Source organism: Hyaena hyaena, unplaced genomic scaffold, assembly GCF_003009895.1.
Source record: "Hyaena hyaena isolate Hyena2069 unplaced genomic scaffold, ASM300989v1 scaffold_352, whole genome shotgun sequence".
Taxonomy (NCBI): Eukaryota; Metazoa; Chordata; class Mammalia; order Carnivora; family Hyaenidae; genus Hyaena; species Hyaena hyaena.
In genome coordinates this window covers 1,449,097-1,466,461 of record NW_024080984.1, presented here as the reverse complement: position 1 = coordinate 1,466,461, position 17,365 = coordinate 1,449,097, and the positions used below count along the sequence as shown (strand labels likewise).

The following is a 17,365-nucleotide window of genomic DNA, read 5'->3' as shown; positions in this document are numbered from 1 at the left end:
TTATCTTATTTAAAAGGCCAGAGAAGCAAGTGAATGCCTTTAAATCTATAATTTTTTTTCTATCTTAGGTAATAAAGAACTTGATAAGCCTGAAAGTACGTATCAAACTATTTCAATACTGATTCAATTACTTCTCCCCCTTGAAACGAAATAAAGCTTTTAACTGCTGTGTTTTCTTGACAGAATATCCAAATTGGAGCCCACAAGGGAAGGCACCTCAGCCGATATCATGTAGCTCACTGTGCCTAGTTTCTGTTCTTCTGAAACTATTTTAATTATCATTTATATACAAGAAACATTCTCAGACATGACAATAAACAAATAGTTTATGGCTGAATGTAACTCGCATTGGTTTAATTCTTAAAATTTCTACACTCTGGTCTGTTATCTGAGTTGAATGTCTGATTTTAACATAAGACATATTGTGGTATAGAAGAAGGGTAACAATAAAAAAAAAGGCGTTTTTAAAAGTTACAATTTTATTTATTTTTTAAAGTTTTTTTTTAATGTTTTACTTACTTTTGAGGAAGAGAGAGACAGCGTGAGCAGGGGAGGGTCAGAGAGAGAGGGAGACACAGAATCTGAATCAGGCTCCAGGCTCTGAGCTAGCTGTCAGCACAGAGCCTGACGCGGGGCTCGAGCCCATGAACCATGAGATCATGACCTGAGCTGAAATCGGATGCTCAACCGACTGAGCCACCCAGGTGTCCCAAAAGTTATAATTTTACATTGGATCAAAAGAGTCCCATTCTCTAATTTTCTAGAATGTCATTTTAGTTACGGTAGACTTAAAGAACTTTTCAGATATTAGATATTTTCCCTCATATGCCTTTAGTTTCCCCTAAGAACACCAGCAACATTATTCAGAAACAAAATGTTATTAAGGAAAATATCAGATAGTATATAATGTCATATTATGGTCATAATCAATAGGGAAATGGATGAGAACAGATTAAAAGGGAAGTCAACTAAATTTTAAGCCCTTGGAGATTTTATTTTAAAATGCATCTTGTATAAAATAACAGGATATAGACAGTATACCTTTTAAAATCTATACAACTCTAGTATATAGTTAATAACACTCTACAAACCAAAGAATTAGTTAATTCCGGCATTTCTTTTGTCTGAAGACAAAAAAAAAATTCAATTCAATTTGGCTTTAAAAATCAGTTATGTTTAATTGTTCACTCCTGTGGACTAAACTACCTAGATCTTTTTCTTCTCAGCTAAAGCAACCACCAACTTCCTTCTGCTATAGATATCAAAAACTATTTTTAAATGTATTTTTAACATGACTAATAGTTGTTTTGTTTACATTGCCAAATACCTAGGAATCTCCACATAGCTGGACAATTGTTGCTATTCTTTAAAAAAAAAAAAAAAAAGCCAAATGATCTTATATTTCAAATCTGTTTGTATTGGTCAGGGTTCTCTGCTGAGAGCCGCACCAGCCTCGCTGGATGACAGTCACAGCGAGGAAATGGCAGCGCTTGCACATCTCCTGCCATGAGAAGCAAAACTGGTATCTCCTTCTGCTACTACTGGCTCATGTTGGAAATGAGCCTGCTGGTTTTGACCAGGCCTCACAATATTCCAGTGCAGACTGATATTCCCCACACAGATTCCTCATAAGGAAAAGCCTTCAAAAGAGATTTTAGATGAAAGCACTGTGGATGATTGTCAAAAGGCTCTTCCTATGGACCTTGCAGATCCAAGACTTAGATAATAAAGGGGGTTAGGAACACAAGAGTTACAACTGAGCCTGGCCCTGAGACAAAGAGCCTAATTTAGAGTTAAGGTGAAGAGCTTAAGTAACGTCATTTTGAGATTAAGGCCTCCATTAAGAGCAACCTCAGGCTGCACGTAGCCCCTAAGCTATTATCAAGATTCGGGTGCTGGGGAGCCTGGGTGGCTCAGTCGGTTAAGCGTTGGACTTCAGCTCAGGTCATGATCTCACTGCTTGTGGGTTTAAGCCCCATGTCAGGCTCTGTGCTGACAGCCACCTCAGAGCCTGGAGCCTGTTTCAGATTCTGTGTCTCCCACTCTCTCTGACCCTCCCCTGTTCATGCTGTGTGTGTGTGTCTCTCTCTCAGAAATAAATAAAAGACATTAAAAAAAATTTTTTTAAAAGAGTCAGGTGCTTAACCAACTGAGCCACCTAGGCACCCCCTTCATGGATTTTTTTAAATTGAACTTTCTCATGAATAAATAAAACTATCCTCTGATTTGTAATATAACCACCTCTTTACCTCTTCAGACACATTATTCATCCAAAAGCGTATTTCCTTAAATCAGATTAACTTAAATTCTACAGACCACATTAAAAAATGAATTTTTATAGAGTTATATTCACTGATTTTGAAGACATATTTGTCAGAACATTAAGTTGGCACAGCTATAGGAACTTGCAAGTAGTGGTGTTTCTCAGAAGAGGGGGTCTGTATTTGCAGAGCTCTCTATCTACACTGAGGCTGTGAACAGGGACTGGGTAGATGGGAGTACACACTGCCTTACTTAGTGGGGTCTCCCCTCATTAGCAAGCAGAAAAATTCTCAGTCAAGGAACTGTCTTTTCTATTCCTTATGATCACAACCACAGACTCTGCATAAGGTATCTTGGGAGACTTGACATCACTAGCAATTCTTTTACTCTGAGCAGGATCTTTTGCAACCTTAAATAACCCTCCTATTTCACTCAGTTTGCAATTACTAGACAAACTCCTCCAGGTTTAGCCTTTTCAAATAACTGAGGGCACTTCACTTAGCATTTAAACAGTGTATTTTTTGGAGGGGATCCTCTTGTTCTACTAGACTATGTTTGAAGTTTCCACACATTTGGCTAATCACTTAGAGGTAAAGTGATCACACTCACCAGTCTTAGCTGAGCCAGGTTTATCCCATTCTTACCCTTTGGAAACAATCATGAACAAATGATTTAAACAGCAGTCTCTATAGTTTTCTGGTTATGCATTCTTCTCAGTAAAGATAGATAGATAGATAGATAGATAGATAGATGATAGACAGATAGATACACACACACACACACACACATATATATAGTACTATATATATATAAAACCTCTCTACTATATATAACCTCTCTACTGTATATATAGTAGAATGGGAGTGGCCGACAGTCCTGGTTTGCTAAGTCTGAGAATTTCTCTAGGACACAGAAAAACACAGTAAGCCCAGGGCATTCCCGAACAAACCAGGAAGTTGATGACCCTAAAATTGAATCAAAGTAAAAATGTATTGGGGCACCTGGGTGACTCAGTTGGTGGAGCATCCAACTCTTGATCTCAGGGGCATGAGTTCAAGCCCCACACTGGGCATGGAGCCTACTTTAAAAAAAAGTATATATGTATCATTTAATTACATGCATTATATGTATTTTTGTAATACAGCAATCTACATCTTAAAATACACAATAATTGAACCTGAAAAGGATGACATAATAAAAAATTAAAAATTAATGCTAAAGAGATGATTACTCCAGGAAGATCATAAGGATCAAACAACTGATACTGTTTGCTTGAACTTGTGCCTTTACAACTATAATTAGTCTGCAATTTCCTTTCAGCAAAACATATGACCATTTTGTAATGGGTGGCTTAGTTAAAACCAGGTAATGTACTCTGTAATTAAATCTACCCAGGTACATGTATTGCAACAAAAGAAATAAACAAACCCCATAATCATCACTCCCTGTAGAATTTCCATTTGTCCTTAGGAAAGGCATGTACCACTTTGACCAAGTCCCCTGTCCAAAAACCACTGGGAACTCAAGTGGAGTTGTACACACTAGATTTGTTCCTTATAAAATTAATTCAGTAAATATGTATTAAAAATGCATAATGTGTCTGACACCATACTGTTAAAAATATATTTTAGTCCTTGTCAATATAAGTAAAAATGAGATAGTATTTATTAATATTAATAATAGTAATACCTAACACTAAGTAATGTATACCATGTGCCAAGCAGTAAGTGTTTAACATATAATAATTATATAATCCTCTCAATAACCTGTGAGGTAGATGCTATTTTCTTTTCTTTTTTTTAATTTACTTATTTTAAGAGAGTGAGAAAGAGCATGAGAGGGGGAAGGGTAGAGAGGGAGAGAGAGAATCACAAGCAGGCTCATCAGCATGAACCCCTATGTGGGGCTCCATCCTACGAACCTTAAAACCATGGCCTGAGTTGAAACCAAGAGTCAGACACTTAACGGACTGAGCTACTCAGCTGCCCCAAGTTTCATTTTTTGAACCACTACTAGATTTAAACATATTTTTATAAGCTGCATTCAGACTTCAAATATACTTTTTGAAAGCTATTAAGATACCATGAAGAATGCTGTCTTTTGGTCAAGGATTCCTAGGAGTTATTGCATACATATAACCTCTCTAAATAAAGACTGACTTCAAGAATACAGAAGTAACATAAATTTAGGAGTCAAATTTTATATAAATATTACCAGGTTTATATTCAATTTTATGGCTAGATAGAGACAAACTGTATTTTGGTTCCTAAGACCCAAACTTTACTTGGAATCTGGTTTTGTACAGTACATCTTACCTATATGTGAAAATAATAGATGCTGCATGAATATTTCCACTACAGTTCCTGGCTTTTTTTTTTTTTTTTTAAGTGCCTGCTCATCTCCTTCATCTATTTTTCTAATGGTGTTGTTCATTTTCTTAGGAATTTTAGTGATTCTTAAATATGCCTTAACAGCACATCAGTGATTTTAATCCTTTGACATTTATCTAGCAAATACCTTTCTCAGCTGTCCCCTATTTAGATTTTAATGAACTATAAAGTCCATCTTTCCACTTCTGAGTTTGAATTTTATTTGTACCATCATTTTGGTTTCTTATAACACTTGTCACACACCATTATCATAATTTTAATTGCTGGGTTATAGAATAGATCAATTAAGTGAAGAGTGACAGAAAAGTGAAAGAGCAAGAGTAAAAGTGGTACGTCTCTCCAATAACATCTCTACAGACAACAAAATTACACACATCAGTAACTGTAGACTTACTGCATGATCATTCTCCTTAGGTGTACATAAAAATCTATGTTGAAACTTGCTGGTTTTTATCAAAATCCAAGTACATAATGAGAGTATTATTTCTCTAAAATTTCAAGCAGTGTACATACAGAAACTGAAAACTTAAGTCCAAAGCCATCTGAGATAAGCATAAAATCTATACCCTAAAATTGCTCATATTTTTCAAGTAAAGGCAATATCTCTGTTAGACACAACGGAAAAGTAAATAGGTGTTCAAAAAGAACATCTGCAGCAGCACTTTAGTAAGATAACTTAGTGATAATTTGTTTTTCACATTGCTTATAAAGAAATAGATGATTCTGTCAATATCCTCTACCAATTCCATTGCCCTCAAGAAGTGTAATGTGTTAAATTATATCACTACTTTCAAAATTAAGACCGTTAAAATTTCTTTGAGGGCTAAATAGGCCAAAATGTCAAACAAAAAGTCACAAACTATAAAAACTTAGGAGAAAACTAACATATCTTTTGTCGTTGTTGGGGAAGAAGAATTTCCTTTCCTATTCATGGTCGTTCTAGCCAGACTAAGAATCAAAATGACATGAGACAGATTAACAGGTGAAAATCAAACTTATGTATGTATGGGGAATCCAAACAGGCATGGGAATTCCAAAGACAGTCAGGCAAAATGAGATATGCATGTCATTCTAAACTAAGAAGAGATAGAGATCTCGGATCTCAAAGAGAAGGAATGTAATTCACTGAAAAGGGAAAAGAGGAAATGTTTGATAAATGTTTCAGAAACAATGGGACATAGAGGACTTTGATCAAACAGGCTTTGCAAGGTTCCTCCCTGTCAACAATACCTAGTTCACAGTATAATGTAGTAATCTATGGTGATAACTCTCTTCCTAGAGAAGGTCCTCTATCTAAATTCTTTTTAGGGAGTTGCTGGGGTGAGGGGTGGGGGAGGGGGAGGGATGTGTAAAGAGCTTTTCCTGAATCTACTGGGTTTTGATTGCTTTTTAATTCAAAATAGTCTTCACACCAAGTGGCCCATCTTGGGGCAGCCTGCCCTTGGCCCCTACAATACTGATGTACTGTATCACAGTCTGTGATTTTAATACATAAAATGTTAAACAATGAGTAAATAATCCTCAAGTATTACATGTCTCCTTAAAATTTCTGAAAAAATGTATTTTAGAATGTAATGCATTGAAAATACTCCTTGTATAAAATACATGATGTGGACCAACTCATTCACATATCTGAAAGACTGAGTATTTGCAGAACATCCTCAGCAAACCCAACTTCTTTCCACACAACCCAAACTTTCTCTTACTAAAACTAGCTCTACCACTTACTGGCTGGGTAACTTTAGACAAATCACTTGACCTCTTTTTCTGAGTTTTTCCATCTGTAAAACAGAGAAAATAATAGTATCTGTTTCTTAAGACTTTTATGATTTAAATGAGTTGATATCTTCCAAACCTTTAAAATAGCACTAAATATTTCTGAAAACAATGGTGACAATTATACAACACTGTGAATGTAACTGCCACTGAATTTTACACTAAAAATGGTTAAAATGGTAACGTTTATGTTAATGTATATTTTACCACAATAAAAAAATAAAAAATAAAATAAAATACTGCCGGGATGCCTGGGTGACTCAGTCAGTTAAGCATCCAGCTTTGGCTCACGTCATGATGTAGCAATTCGTGGGTTCAAGCCCTGCATCGGTCTCTGTGCTGACAGCTAGCTCAGAGCCTGGAGCCTGTTTCAGATTGTGTCTCCCTCTCTCTCTTACCCTCCCCTGTTCATGCCGTCTCTCTCTCCCTCAGAAATAAATAAAAATATTTAAAAATAATAAAATAAAATAATGAATAAAATAAAATACTGCCTGACACAGAGTAAGGATTTTTTAAATAAAGTAAAAAGAGCGTTTACTACTCTGCATTATAATTATTTGATGACTCGTCCGTATCACTTTACCGAAAGCTTCATGTGGATAGACTACGTATTTGGCTTGTTCAACATTTGTAGCTCAAACACCTATCATGGACTCAGACACATAGGAGGTCCTAAAGAAATACTCATTACTGAGTGTGGTGTCTGCAATAGAATGGATTGCCTAAGAGAGAGTGATTTCCTTGTTAATGCAGTTATTTAACCGTAAGTATAATGATCACCTATTAATCACGTGTCAAAGCATATGTCCAATACATGGGACTAGTAAAAGTGTCTAAAATTTCTTCCTAATCTAAGATTGCATTATACTATGTATCTTGTGCTTTAATATAGCAATTTTCATAAACAGTACCAACATAATAAAGGAATCCATCTTTTACCAGTCCACCTTTACCCCTAAAGTAGGCTCTGGTTTTCCTGAAACACTTTTAGCCTTTTCAGACCTCTTGGCATATTTACATGCTTTTTGCCTTTGTTTAGAATATGCTCTGTCACCTGTATGCTTCACCTTCTTGATGTCACATTCTCTAAAAAGGATTCCATGGTCCTCAAAAGGGTTGTTAGTTGTCCCAAACATGCTGCAATAGCATTTTGGTTTTGTTTTTATCACATGATCTAAGAGGTACCAATTTGCTAGTTCTCTTAATCTGCAGGCTCTTTGGAAGCAGAGTCTGGGTCTTTCTCAACTATTTAACACATTGCCTGCCTAAATATTTATTGAAAGCATAATGGCATGAATGAAACCATCTTGTGAGGTCTACCGCTTTTAATTAGGTACACCGTAATTTTTTAAAGCACATTTGTTTGTAGATATTTTTGAGCAAGGAGTCCACTGCCTCCTTTGTGGCAAAATTCTATTCCGCTATCGGTGATTTCAAATATCCCTTTAACGCTATTGAGCACAATATGTTACATGCAAATGTGTACCCCAAAAACAAACACATGCTTTTATTTTTGTGCCTAGAACTTACATTCTTCAAAGCAGTTTTTCTTTTTTTTTTTTTTTTTTAAATGTTTTATTTATTTCTGAGAGAGAGGGAGAGACAGCGTGAGCAGGGGAGGGTCAGAGAGGGAGACACAGAATCTGAAGCAGGCTCCACGCTCATGAGCTAGGTGCCAGCACAGAGCCTGATGCGGGGCTCGAACCCACTAACCGTGAGCTCATAACCTGAGCCGAAGTCGGACGCTTAACCGACTGAGCCACCCTGGCGCCCCCAAAACAGGTTTTCTTGAGCAAAATGTTTGGAGGTGAAGGAACCAAGCCAAAATCTGCTAAGACACCAACGATTCTGTCTGAAGGAAAGAAAAGAAAACAAAAAATGAGTTCTTACGTACTGTGAACAAGACAATTTGCCAGAGATGATGAATACTGATATTCCAGTCTGTCTATACTGCACGGGCGAGAAGAAATGTACTTTAACTTCATGAGAGTTTGATGATTCCAAGTCTATGCCCTAAAAGCTGAGCTTTCACTTTTCCATATATTCTGTGGTTCCTCCAAAAGATTATTAAAACACTGAGAGACGGGGCACTTGGGTGGCTCGTGGGTTAGGCGCCTGACTCTCCAGTTCTGCTCAGGTCCTGAGGTCCGTTTGTGAGTTCGAGTCCCACATCGGGCTCCCTGCTGACTAAACAGGGCCTGCTTGGGGCTCTCTCTCTCTCTCTCTCAAATAAATTTTTAAAAAGAAAAAAAAAAACTGAGAGAAAATCTCAATGAGGAGGTCCACCTCACCTTAAAGAGGAAATACTTTTGTCCAAGAGGAAAATAAAGGGCCGTCCTGAACTATGCTTCTAACTCAACAGACAAGAATGGAACAAAAAAGATTAACTGCCATTTTATCTGCAACACAGAAGAAAACTCATTTCCCCTTGCCTAATTAGAAGGTCCCTCCGACATGTTCATTACTCAGCAATTGGCAATCGGTAGGCAGACGGCTCATTAATAAACGATGACGCATCGTTTGGTGTCAGAAATCAATTCTGGATAGGGGCGCCTGGGTGGCTTAGTCGGTTAAGCGTCCGACTTTCGCTTAGGTCATGATCTCGCGGGTCGTGGGTTCGAGCCCCGCGTTGGGCTCTGTGCTGACTGCCAGCTCGGAGCCTGGAGCCTGTTTCAGTCTGTGACTCCCTCTCTGACCCTCCCCTGCTCACGCTGTCTCTCTCTCTCCTAGAAATAAAGAAAAAAAAAAACATTAAAAAAAAAAAAGAAATCAATTCTGGATAATATTCAGCTACATCGGTTTAGTGAAAAGCCTGCATCCATTTAACCCAAGGCTCTTCGGATGGTTCCGCAGACAGCTCTGACGAGTCTCTCCACCCTGCACGTCTCCGGTTCCCGCGGCTCCCTAGGCGCCCTCCGGGGAGACGGGGGCCCGCTCACCCGCGCGCCCACGCAGAGCGGCGGGTCACGCGGGCAGGCGGGCGCGTGCGCACTGGCCTGTCTGCAGCCGCTGGGCGATGGAGGCCCCAAGGACATTAGCGCCCGAGCCGTCCGCCCGATCGCTTCCCTGGGTGCGAGGGGTCCTTTTGAAGCTGTGGCTGTGTGAACTCTGGCTACTACTACTGGATTCCGGTGTGAACGCGAAACTTTTGCCTCACGAAGAGGAAGTATATTTTATCAATGAGTACGTGAACCTCCACAATGAGCTCCGGGGCAACGTCATCCCCCGAGGGTCTGACTTGCGCTTCATGGTGAGGCTCTAAGGCGGTTGCCGAACCTCCGACAACCCCCTTGTCACGACGCCACCCCTCGGCCTCGGAAGCCCTGGCCACGGCTTCACGAGGCTTACGGATGGCGGGCAACTGCACTCTGGTGTGGCTTTAAAATGCGCTTGGGGCGCCTGGGTGGCTGAGTCGGTTAAGCGTCCGACTTTCGCTTAGGTCATGATCTCGCGGGTCGTGGGTTCGAGCCCCGCGTCGGGCTCTGCTGACTGCCAGCTCAGAGCCTGGAGCCTGTTTCAGTCTGTGACTCCCTCTCTCTCTGACCCTCCCCTGCTCACTCTGTCTCTCTCTCTCTCCCCTAGAAATAAAAAATAAAATAAAATAAAAACATTTAAAATACGCTTAAGAAATAAAACACTCAAGAAATAAAACCACTGTGTGACACACAGTTATGACCAAGATTTTCCAGAGCTGGGACTGTAGAGGCACTCACCTGAGGGACTGTCTCAATCACCTCGTCCTTGTCCTGGCCCCGATTTTGCATTCCCTTACAATGTTATTCTTGCTTTTTTCCTCATTTTCCCCCTCCTATGTCTATTTTACATCTCATCAACTGTTTCTCCTTCAGTCTGGATGATTGTCATCAGAAATGGCTGCAAAATTTATTGGATAAATATTCTCTTCCTAGGCAATTAGGAGCTTCCAACTTACATACAAATGATATTGCAAGGACTGTCTCCCTAGATAGAAGTCTGTTCTTCCTTCTGGATTAATTCCTTAGACAAATTCAAGAAAAAGGATAGATAAATTAAGGATATGATATTTTTATTTATATGACATATAGCAATTGCTATTCTAAAGGACTGCACCAAATTAAGCAAATACCAGCAGTGCATAATAACTTACTTACACACGGTCATGGGAAGCGATGAACCTAAATACTTATAAACTTCTAGCTGAGAGTTAGACTTCCTGGATTTAAATCCAGGCTCCACAGTTTACTGGCAATAAGCAGCTATTAAGTAAACTACTTAATTTTTTTAATTTACTTTTTTTGTGAATTAGAAACAGCTATAATAATACATCACTCGTGGAATTATTGTAAAAATTAAGTGAAATAATGCATAAAAACACTTAGACCAGTGACTGGTATATAGTAAGCTTGTGATGTGTAAACAAAATGCAAAATAAGACAGTAGGAGGATAGTCCTTGGAGCATTGTTTGCAGGTAGATAACTACCTAAAGGTACCGTTAATAGTGGAATGGTAACATTTATTATCTGCTACCCATACTATGGAATATAATGTAGAGTTTATAAGACAGGTGGATCAAGTTGTGCTAAAATGGAAAAATCAGAGAAAACTGCAAAGTTGTAGGGCACCTATTTTGTGTATAGTATGATTAAAATAGTGCAAAGGAAAAAAATCACACAATACCTACCTGAAACATCCACACTTGTATCTTATATTTGAATATGTTTGTATGTGTATGTATATAGACATAGAGAAATGTGTACCTAAGCAATTTTTTTAAACGACTATTACCTTTGGGGAGGAAAGTTACGGGGGGAGTATTCTGAAGGCATGATTTATTTTCTATATTTCCTGTACTTATGTATGATCTAATTAACTAAGAAAACTCTAAGGAAATCTTAGTATTGGTTTTCAGAAATGTTTATTTTCAGATATACCATAACGTGTACAAAGCATTTTGATTTTACAACTATTTTACTGGTTTATCTATGGGTGTTGCTTTTGTTCTTGTCTATAAGTAAACACTGAATTTAATGAGTCTCTAAATAATGATAAAATTACATATTTCTGGATATTTCCAGGGCTAGCTGAGAGACACTATCTTATGATATTTTCTTACATTTCTGGGATTATCCATAAAACTTTACATTTGCCTCTTTTATAGTATTTACCAAGTACTACTATGTGTTAAAATCTTATATATAAAATATAGAAGAGAAAATTTATGCCAGACTTCATATTTATTTCTCACATTACAATAGTTTACATATACTCAGTATTCAACAAATAGTTCTTAGATGAATATTTTAAATGATTGTATTACTATGTATAAAAGGAATGAGGTTAAAAGTATATATTCTGAATAGACTACATGTAAGAGTATTACAACCATTTGCATCATCTAACAATCTGATTTTTTAATTACAAATATATGAATAGTCCTTTCCCTCAGGAAATAGTTATTTCATTTATGATTAACTCAAAAGCGTTTTCCCCCATAAAAATTTCTAAAACCAGACCCATAAGCACAAGTACTGTTTTCCTTAAATCTGATATGAGAACTCCAGGAAAATAATTTAGAGAACAATAACAACAACCAAAACCCTCATTATTATTTTGTTTTCTTTGCTCTTTGCATTTTTTTTCAGACTTGGGATGTAGCTTTGTCACGGACTGCTAGAGCATGGGGGAAAAAGTGTTCACGTGAGCATAATCCTCATTTAAAAGAACAAAGCATGGCCCATCCTAAATTTAATGGTATTGGTGAAAATATATGGATTGGTCTTGAAAATGAATTTACTGCAAGTATTGCTATCAGAAGTTGGTATAAAGAGAACAAAAGGTACCATATTGAAAATGACAGTTGCTCTAGTGACTGTTCTCATTATAAACAGGTATCTAATTTTATATTAATTCAATAGATTCCTTAATTGCTTTATTACTAAGTTTTTATTATGTTTAATATTATAAATAAACCCAAATGGTAAGTTACTTCTAATAGAATCAAAATTCTAATTAGTCCTAGATCTTTGAAATGTTTGTAATTCCATCTATTACATGAACCATGCAGTTAAAACATTTCTTTAAATATGTAAATCTCATCTCCATACCCAAAAATGAAAGGTACTTTTCTAAAAGTACCACATACTGGAAAAGGAGGAAACAGCAAATAAAAATTATTTTTAAATTGTTGTCTACAAACATAAGTAAAAGACTGGATTATTTTGCACAGATCAGTATACATACTGTGTATAGCTGATTGATTGAAGCATGTGAAGTGCAAATTAATAGTACTATTTTCCTGTCTCCTATCTAACAGTCCATGTTTACACTCTATGCTCCAAGAATACTGAACTACCTGTTATTTCCTCTACATTTATTATTTCACATATCACATTAGTTATAATCATCTTTTATATAAGATACTGCACTAAGTACAGAGACCTTGTCTTATCCACATGTCATGAATAAGATGTCTCAACATGACAACAACATAACATTATTTTGGTCTCCCATAAATATTTGTACCAAGTATCAAGAAATTATTAGATGAACTTTGAAGCTGATTTAAGAGATGTTTATTTTTCAGTCAGTAAGCTCTCATGTCATGTTTTATTCAGAACTTAAAATTTTATAATTTTAAGACATGTTGAACTCATGTCTTTATGTTCCATCAAATGAATCATGTTTTAAAAGATGTTTGTCCAGTTCTTTCTTCTTCTAGAAAGTGATAGTGGTTCTCCATTGTCTTACTCATATCAAAGCCAGACTCCTTAATATGATTTTAATAATCCCAGTAAATTAACCACATCTGCTCCATGATCTACTCCTCTGTTATTTTTTACTCTTTAATTCTGGTATTATAGACATTTTTGTTTCTTGTATTTTACCTGCTTAACTCCATTTCAACTGTTGTAGGCATTGTATTCTCTATTCTTTTAACATATCACTCTATTTAAGAATCACACTTTTAAAACCACTAAAACTTGGGATAAAGAGAAAAAGAAACCAGAAACTGTTTCTATCACAGAGGTTAACAAGACCAAACAAGTACTTTCCTATTATGTGAAAGTATTAGCCATACAGAGAATTTATGGAATATCTTCAATCGTACTCATATTGTCACTCCAATTCAAGACTTTTTTCCTTTTATAGAAACCAGCTCTTTTATTCATTTTTTTAAAATTGCAGACCCAGACTCTGTTTTATTTTATAATGGCATTTCCTCAACAAAAGAATAGAGAAATGCTGACTGCATTCAGTAACTCTCTACTCTTGTATAGCCTTTCCTTCCCTTCTATAATCTTGATGTTTGTTTTTTCCTTTCTATGCACAATTTCCAGCCTTCCAAAACTTTTTCTCCTCCGTTTCCCCCTTCTTATCTGCCATAACCTAGAACTCTCAGATTCAACAGGAGTTTGAAAATTGATTCAGCATGTGTGCCTTCCTTTGACTCTAAACCATTCTGGATCAGTGTTTCTCAGACTCTTTATCCTAAAAATACAGTGGCGGAACCTATTAAAGGTTTCTCTAAATACAGTTTGGGGAATGCTTCCCAAAATCTATGATAATTCTCTACCTGCATTTGTACTATCAACAATAGCCAAAGTATGGAAAAAGCCCAAATGTCCATTGACCAATGAATGGATAAAGAAGAATATTAATCAGTGATCAAAAATAATGAAATTTTGCCATTTGCAACAACATGGATGTAACTAGAGTGTATTATGCTAAGCAAAATAAGTAATTGAAAGACAAATATATGATTTCACTCATGTGGAATTTAAGAAACAAAACAGATGAACATAGGGGAAGGGAAGCAAAATAAGATAAAAACAGAGAAGGAGGCTAACCATAAGAGACTCAAATACAGGGATCCCTGGGTGGCTCAGTTGGTTAAGCGTCTGACTTAGGCTCTGGTCATGATCTCATGGTTCGCGGGTTCGAGCCCTGAGTCAGGCTCTGTGCTGACAGCTAGCTCAGAGCCTGGAGCCTGTTTCAGATTCTGTGTCTCCCTCTCTCTCTGACCCTCCCCTGCTCACGCTGTCTCTCTCTCAGAAATAAATAAAACATTTAAAAAAAAGAGAGAGACTCAAATACAGAGAACAAACTGAAGGTTGCTGGTGTGATGATGGGTAGGGGATGGACTTAAATGGGTAAAGGGCATTAAGGAAGGCACTTGTTGAGATGAGCGCTGGGTGTTATATGTAAGTGACAAATCACTAAATTCTATTCCTGAAATCATTACTACACTATATGCTAACTAACTTGGATTTAAATTTTTAAAAATTCTCTACCTGCATCCAAATGAAGAATAGTTTATATTCCTTAAAAAGCTTGGTTAAGATTCTTTGTAAATTGAATATATTATTGTTTATAATATAGCAGAATAAATGTTTAGGATCAAATTTTATTTTCTTTGAAATATTTACTTTAGCTTGTTTGGAACACATCTTACAAAATTGGTTGTGCTGTTACTCCATGTGCAAGAGTTGGAAATATTAGACATGCAGCAGTTTTCATTTGCAACTATGCACCAGGGTAAGTTACTTTAAATTTTAAAAAGAATATTAAAATAAATTGGTAATTTTTAAAGGTTAGGTTTTCCTAACTTTTAATATATTCTTCTAAATGTCTTTGTAAACTGTAAAAGAATTAAATATAGATATTGAAGATTTTATATTGAAATATTTTCAGTTCTATAATGAAATAAGTAATATTTGGGGCATTTTGATTTAATGTATAAATTAGCCAAGTATTACTTACTAAAAAATGTTAACTTTAGTGTTATTTCACAATATCTAGTCTAATTAGCATAGGATTCAAATTAGTTTTTCCCATATTTTATCCCCATATTTGTAATAGTTTATTCCCATATTTGTAATTAAAGTCAAAGGAAATAAGTCTAGATGTGTTGATATGTATATTGTAAGAATTATTTCAGGAGTGCATCAGTTTTGTAACTGAAAGACACTTTTAATTGACCATCCTTTGCAATTGTATTATATTTGAGACTAGTCTTATTCACATAAAAAATCATAATATCTCAATGATGCAAGAGTATTAAAAGTCTTCTAGTAAATCTATCCATATGAAACTTGAATTCTTTCCACTGACTTACCATGTGATTATTTACCCTACACTTGAATACCTTCCTCAGACAGGAAATAACTACCTTCAAAAATAGTCTTCATCTCTGGAGAGCTTTGTTGGAAAGTCTGAAGTTTTCTTATAAGTCAAGATGACGCTAAGTAATATTTTATTAAAATATTCAACTAAGTGAGAAAATATCCTAATCAGTAAGTCAAGAAAACAGTAAAAATTAACAACATGCTAGGATTGAGAAAGAATTTCTGCCAAATAAAATGCTCTGGGACTAAACGCAAAAAAAAAAAAAAAGAACATTGATTACTGGTTACTGATTGTATTCCTCTGGATAGAGAAAATAACAGAACTATGATGTAAATCAAATTAGATTCAGAAAATCCTTTTTAAATTCTTTCCACTGACAGAAGTTTTGCTGACATTGAACACAGTCATGCAAAAGAAGTTCAGGATATAGAATCATTACAAAACTTTTTAGGCTTCCTTTCATTCCTATGGACTGAAAGCGTTTGGATGATGTCTATTACACGGAGAAACTTCTAAAAGTTAACTAGTGATTGGTATTGAAAGTTCAGAGAATTGGGTACTGATGTGAGGGAGGGAAGAGATTCCTCTGAGGCACTAGTTGTCATTTATGCACTCAGCAACTCTGTACAAGGCTCTGGTCTATTTACCAACAAGACCAAAAAAGGCTGACCATATTTAGTTTTTAGCCTTGGAAGGAAAATAAACAATAAATAAGTAGACACATAAATAAATAATTTTTAATTAGATAATAAAATATACCATAAAACATAAAGCAAGGTAAGCAGCTACGGAATAACCAGAATGGAAAACATATAGGGTACTTTCAAAAGAAAGTAGCATTTGGTCTAAAGATGACTAAAGAATCTTTCAGATAGAAGTAAGAGCATGTATAAAACCTTCGAGCTTGGAATGAGTTTCACATGTTTGAGAAATGAGTAACTGGTTAGAAGTAGGAGTTAAGGTAGAAAGGTGGCAGCAATACCAAATAGTATACAATAAGCCATGTTAAAGATTTTGGAATTTATTCTACTGGCTAAGCCATTGGAAAGTCTTAAGCAAGTGAGTGACATTATCTTAACTATGTTTTGAAAAGAACACTAAAGGGGCACCTGGATGGCTCAGTCGGTTAAGCATTCGACTTTGACGCAGGTCATGATCTCACAGTTCATGAGTTTGAGCCCCCCGTTGGGCTCTGTGCTGACAGCTAGCTCAGAGCCTGGAGCCTGTTTCAGATTCTGTGTCTCCCTCTCTCTCTGACCCTCCCCTGCTCACGCTGTCTCTCTCTCAGAAATAAATAGAAAACATTAAAAAAACAAAAAAAAAAAACAAAAAAAAAAAACTACCCTTGCTGTTGTGTTAAGCATTGACTATAGGGAAATATGTGTCAAAGAGGAAAGCAGGCCCCTGGGTGATTCAGTCAGTCAAGTGTCTGACTTCAGCTCAGGTCATGATCTCACAGTTTGTGAGTTGGAGCCCTGCATCAGGCTTTCTGCTATCAGTTGGAGCCTACTTCAGGTGTTCTGTCCGGCTCTCTCTCTGCCCTTCCCCATTGTGCGTTCTCTGAAAAATAAATAAACATTTAAAAAGAAGAAGAAGAAATAAGCCCAATCAGTTTCTATATTGCAGGCTATAGACTACTGTTGTTTTTTTCTTTTTAAGTAAGCTGTACTCCCTGTATGGGGTTTAGTTACATGCTCTATTGACTGAGCTAGTCAGGTGCCTCTAGACTATGGTATTTTGGGTTAGGGTTTTAGCATGTACATTGATTTTCTATTGTTGCATAATAAATTACCACAAATGTAGTGACTTAAAACCGCACCCATTTTTTTCA

At 36.4% G+C, this 17,365-nt stretch overlaps 2 protein-coding genes across 2 annotated transcripts in view; both read left to right on the top strand.

The window, feature by feature from the left end:
- GLIPR1L1 (GLIPR1 like 1) overlaps positions 1-342 on the top strand; it is a 30,007-nt gene extending 29,665 nt beyond the window's left edge. The window contains exons 5-6 of the mRNA XM_039249932.1: positions 69-95; positions 184-342. Coding sequence (XP_039105863.1) covers positions 69-95; positions 184-275 — 119 coding nt within the window. The 3' untranslated portion in view covers positions 276-342. The remainder of the gene's footprint in view (positions 1-68; positions 96-183) is intronic.
- Positions 343-9,439: 9,097 nt separating this feature from the next.
- GLIPR1L2 (GLIPR1 like 2) overlaps positions 9,440-17,365 on the top strand; it is a 29,391-nt gene continuing 21,465 nt past the window's right edge. The window contains exons 1-3 of the mRNA XM_039249931.1: positions 9,440-9,678; positions 12,051-12,296; positions 14,840-14,943. Of these exons, the coding sequence (XP_039105862.1) occupies positions 9,445-9,678; positions 12,051-12,296; positions 14,840-14,943 (584 nt within the window). The 5' untranslated portion in view covers positions 9,440-9,444. The remainder of the gene's footprint in view (positions 9,679-12,050; positions 12,297-14,839; positions 14,944-17,365) is intronic.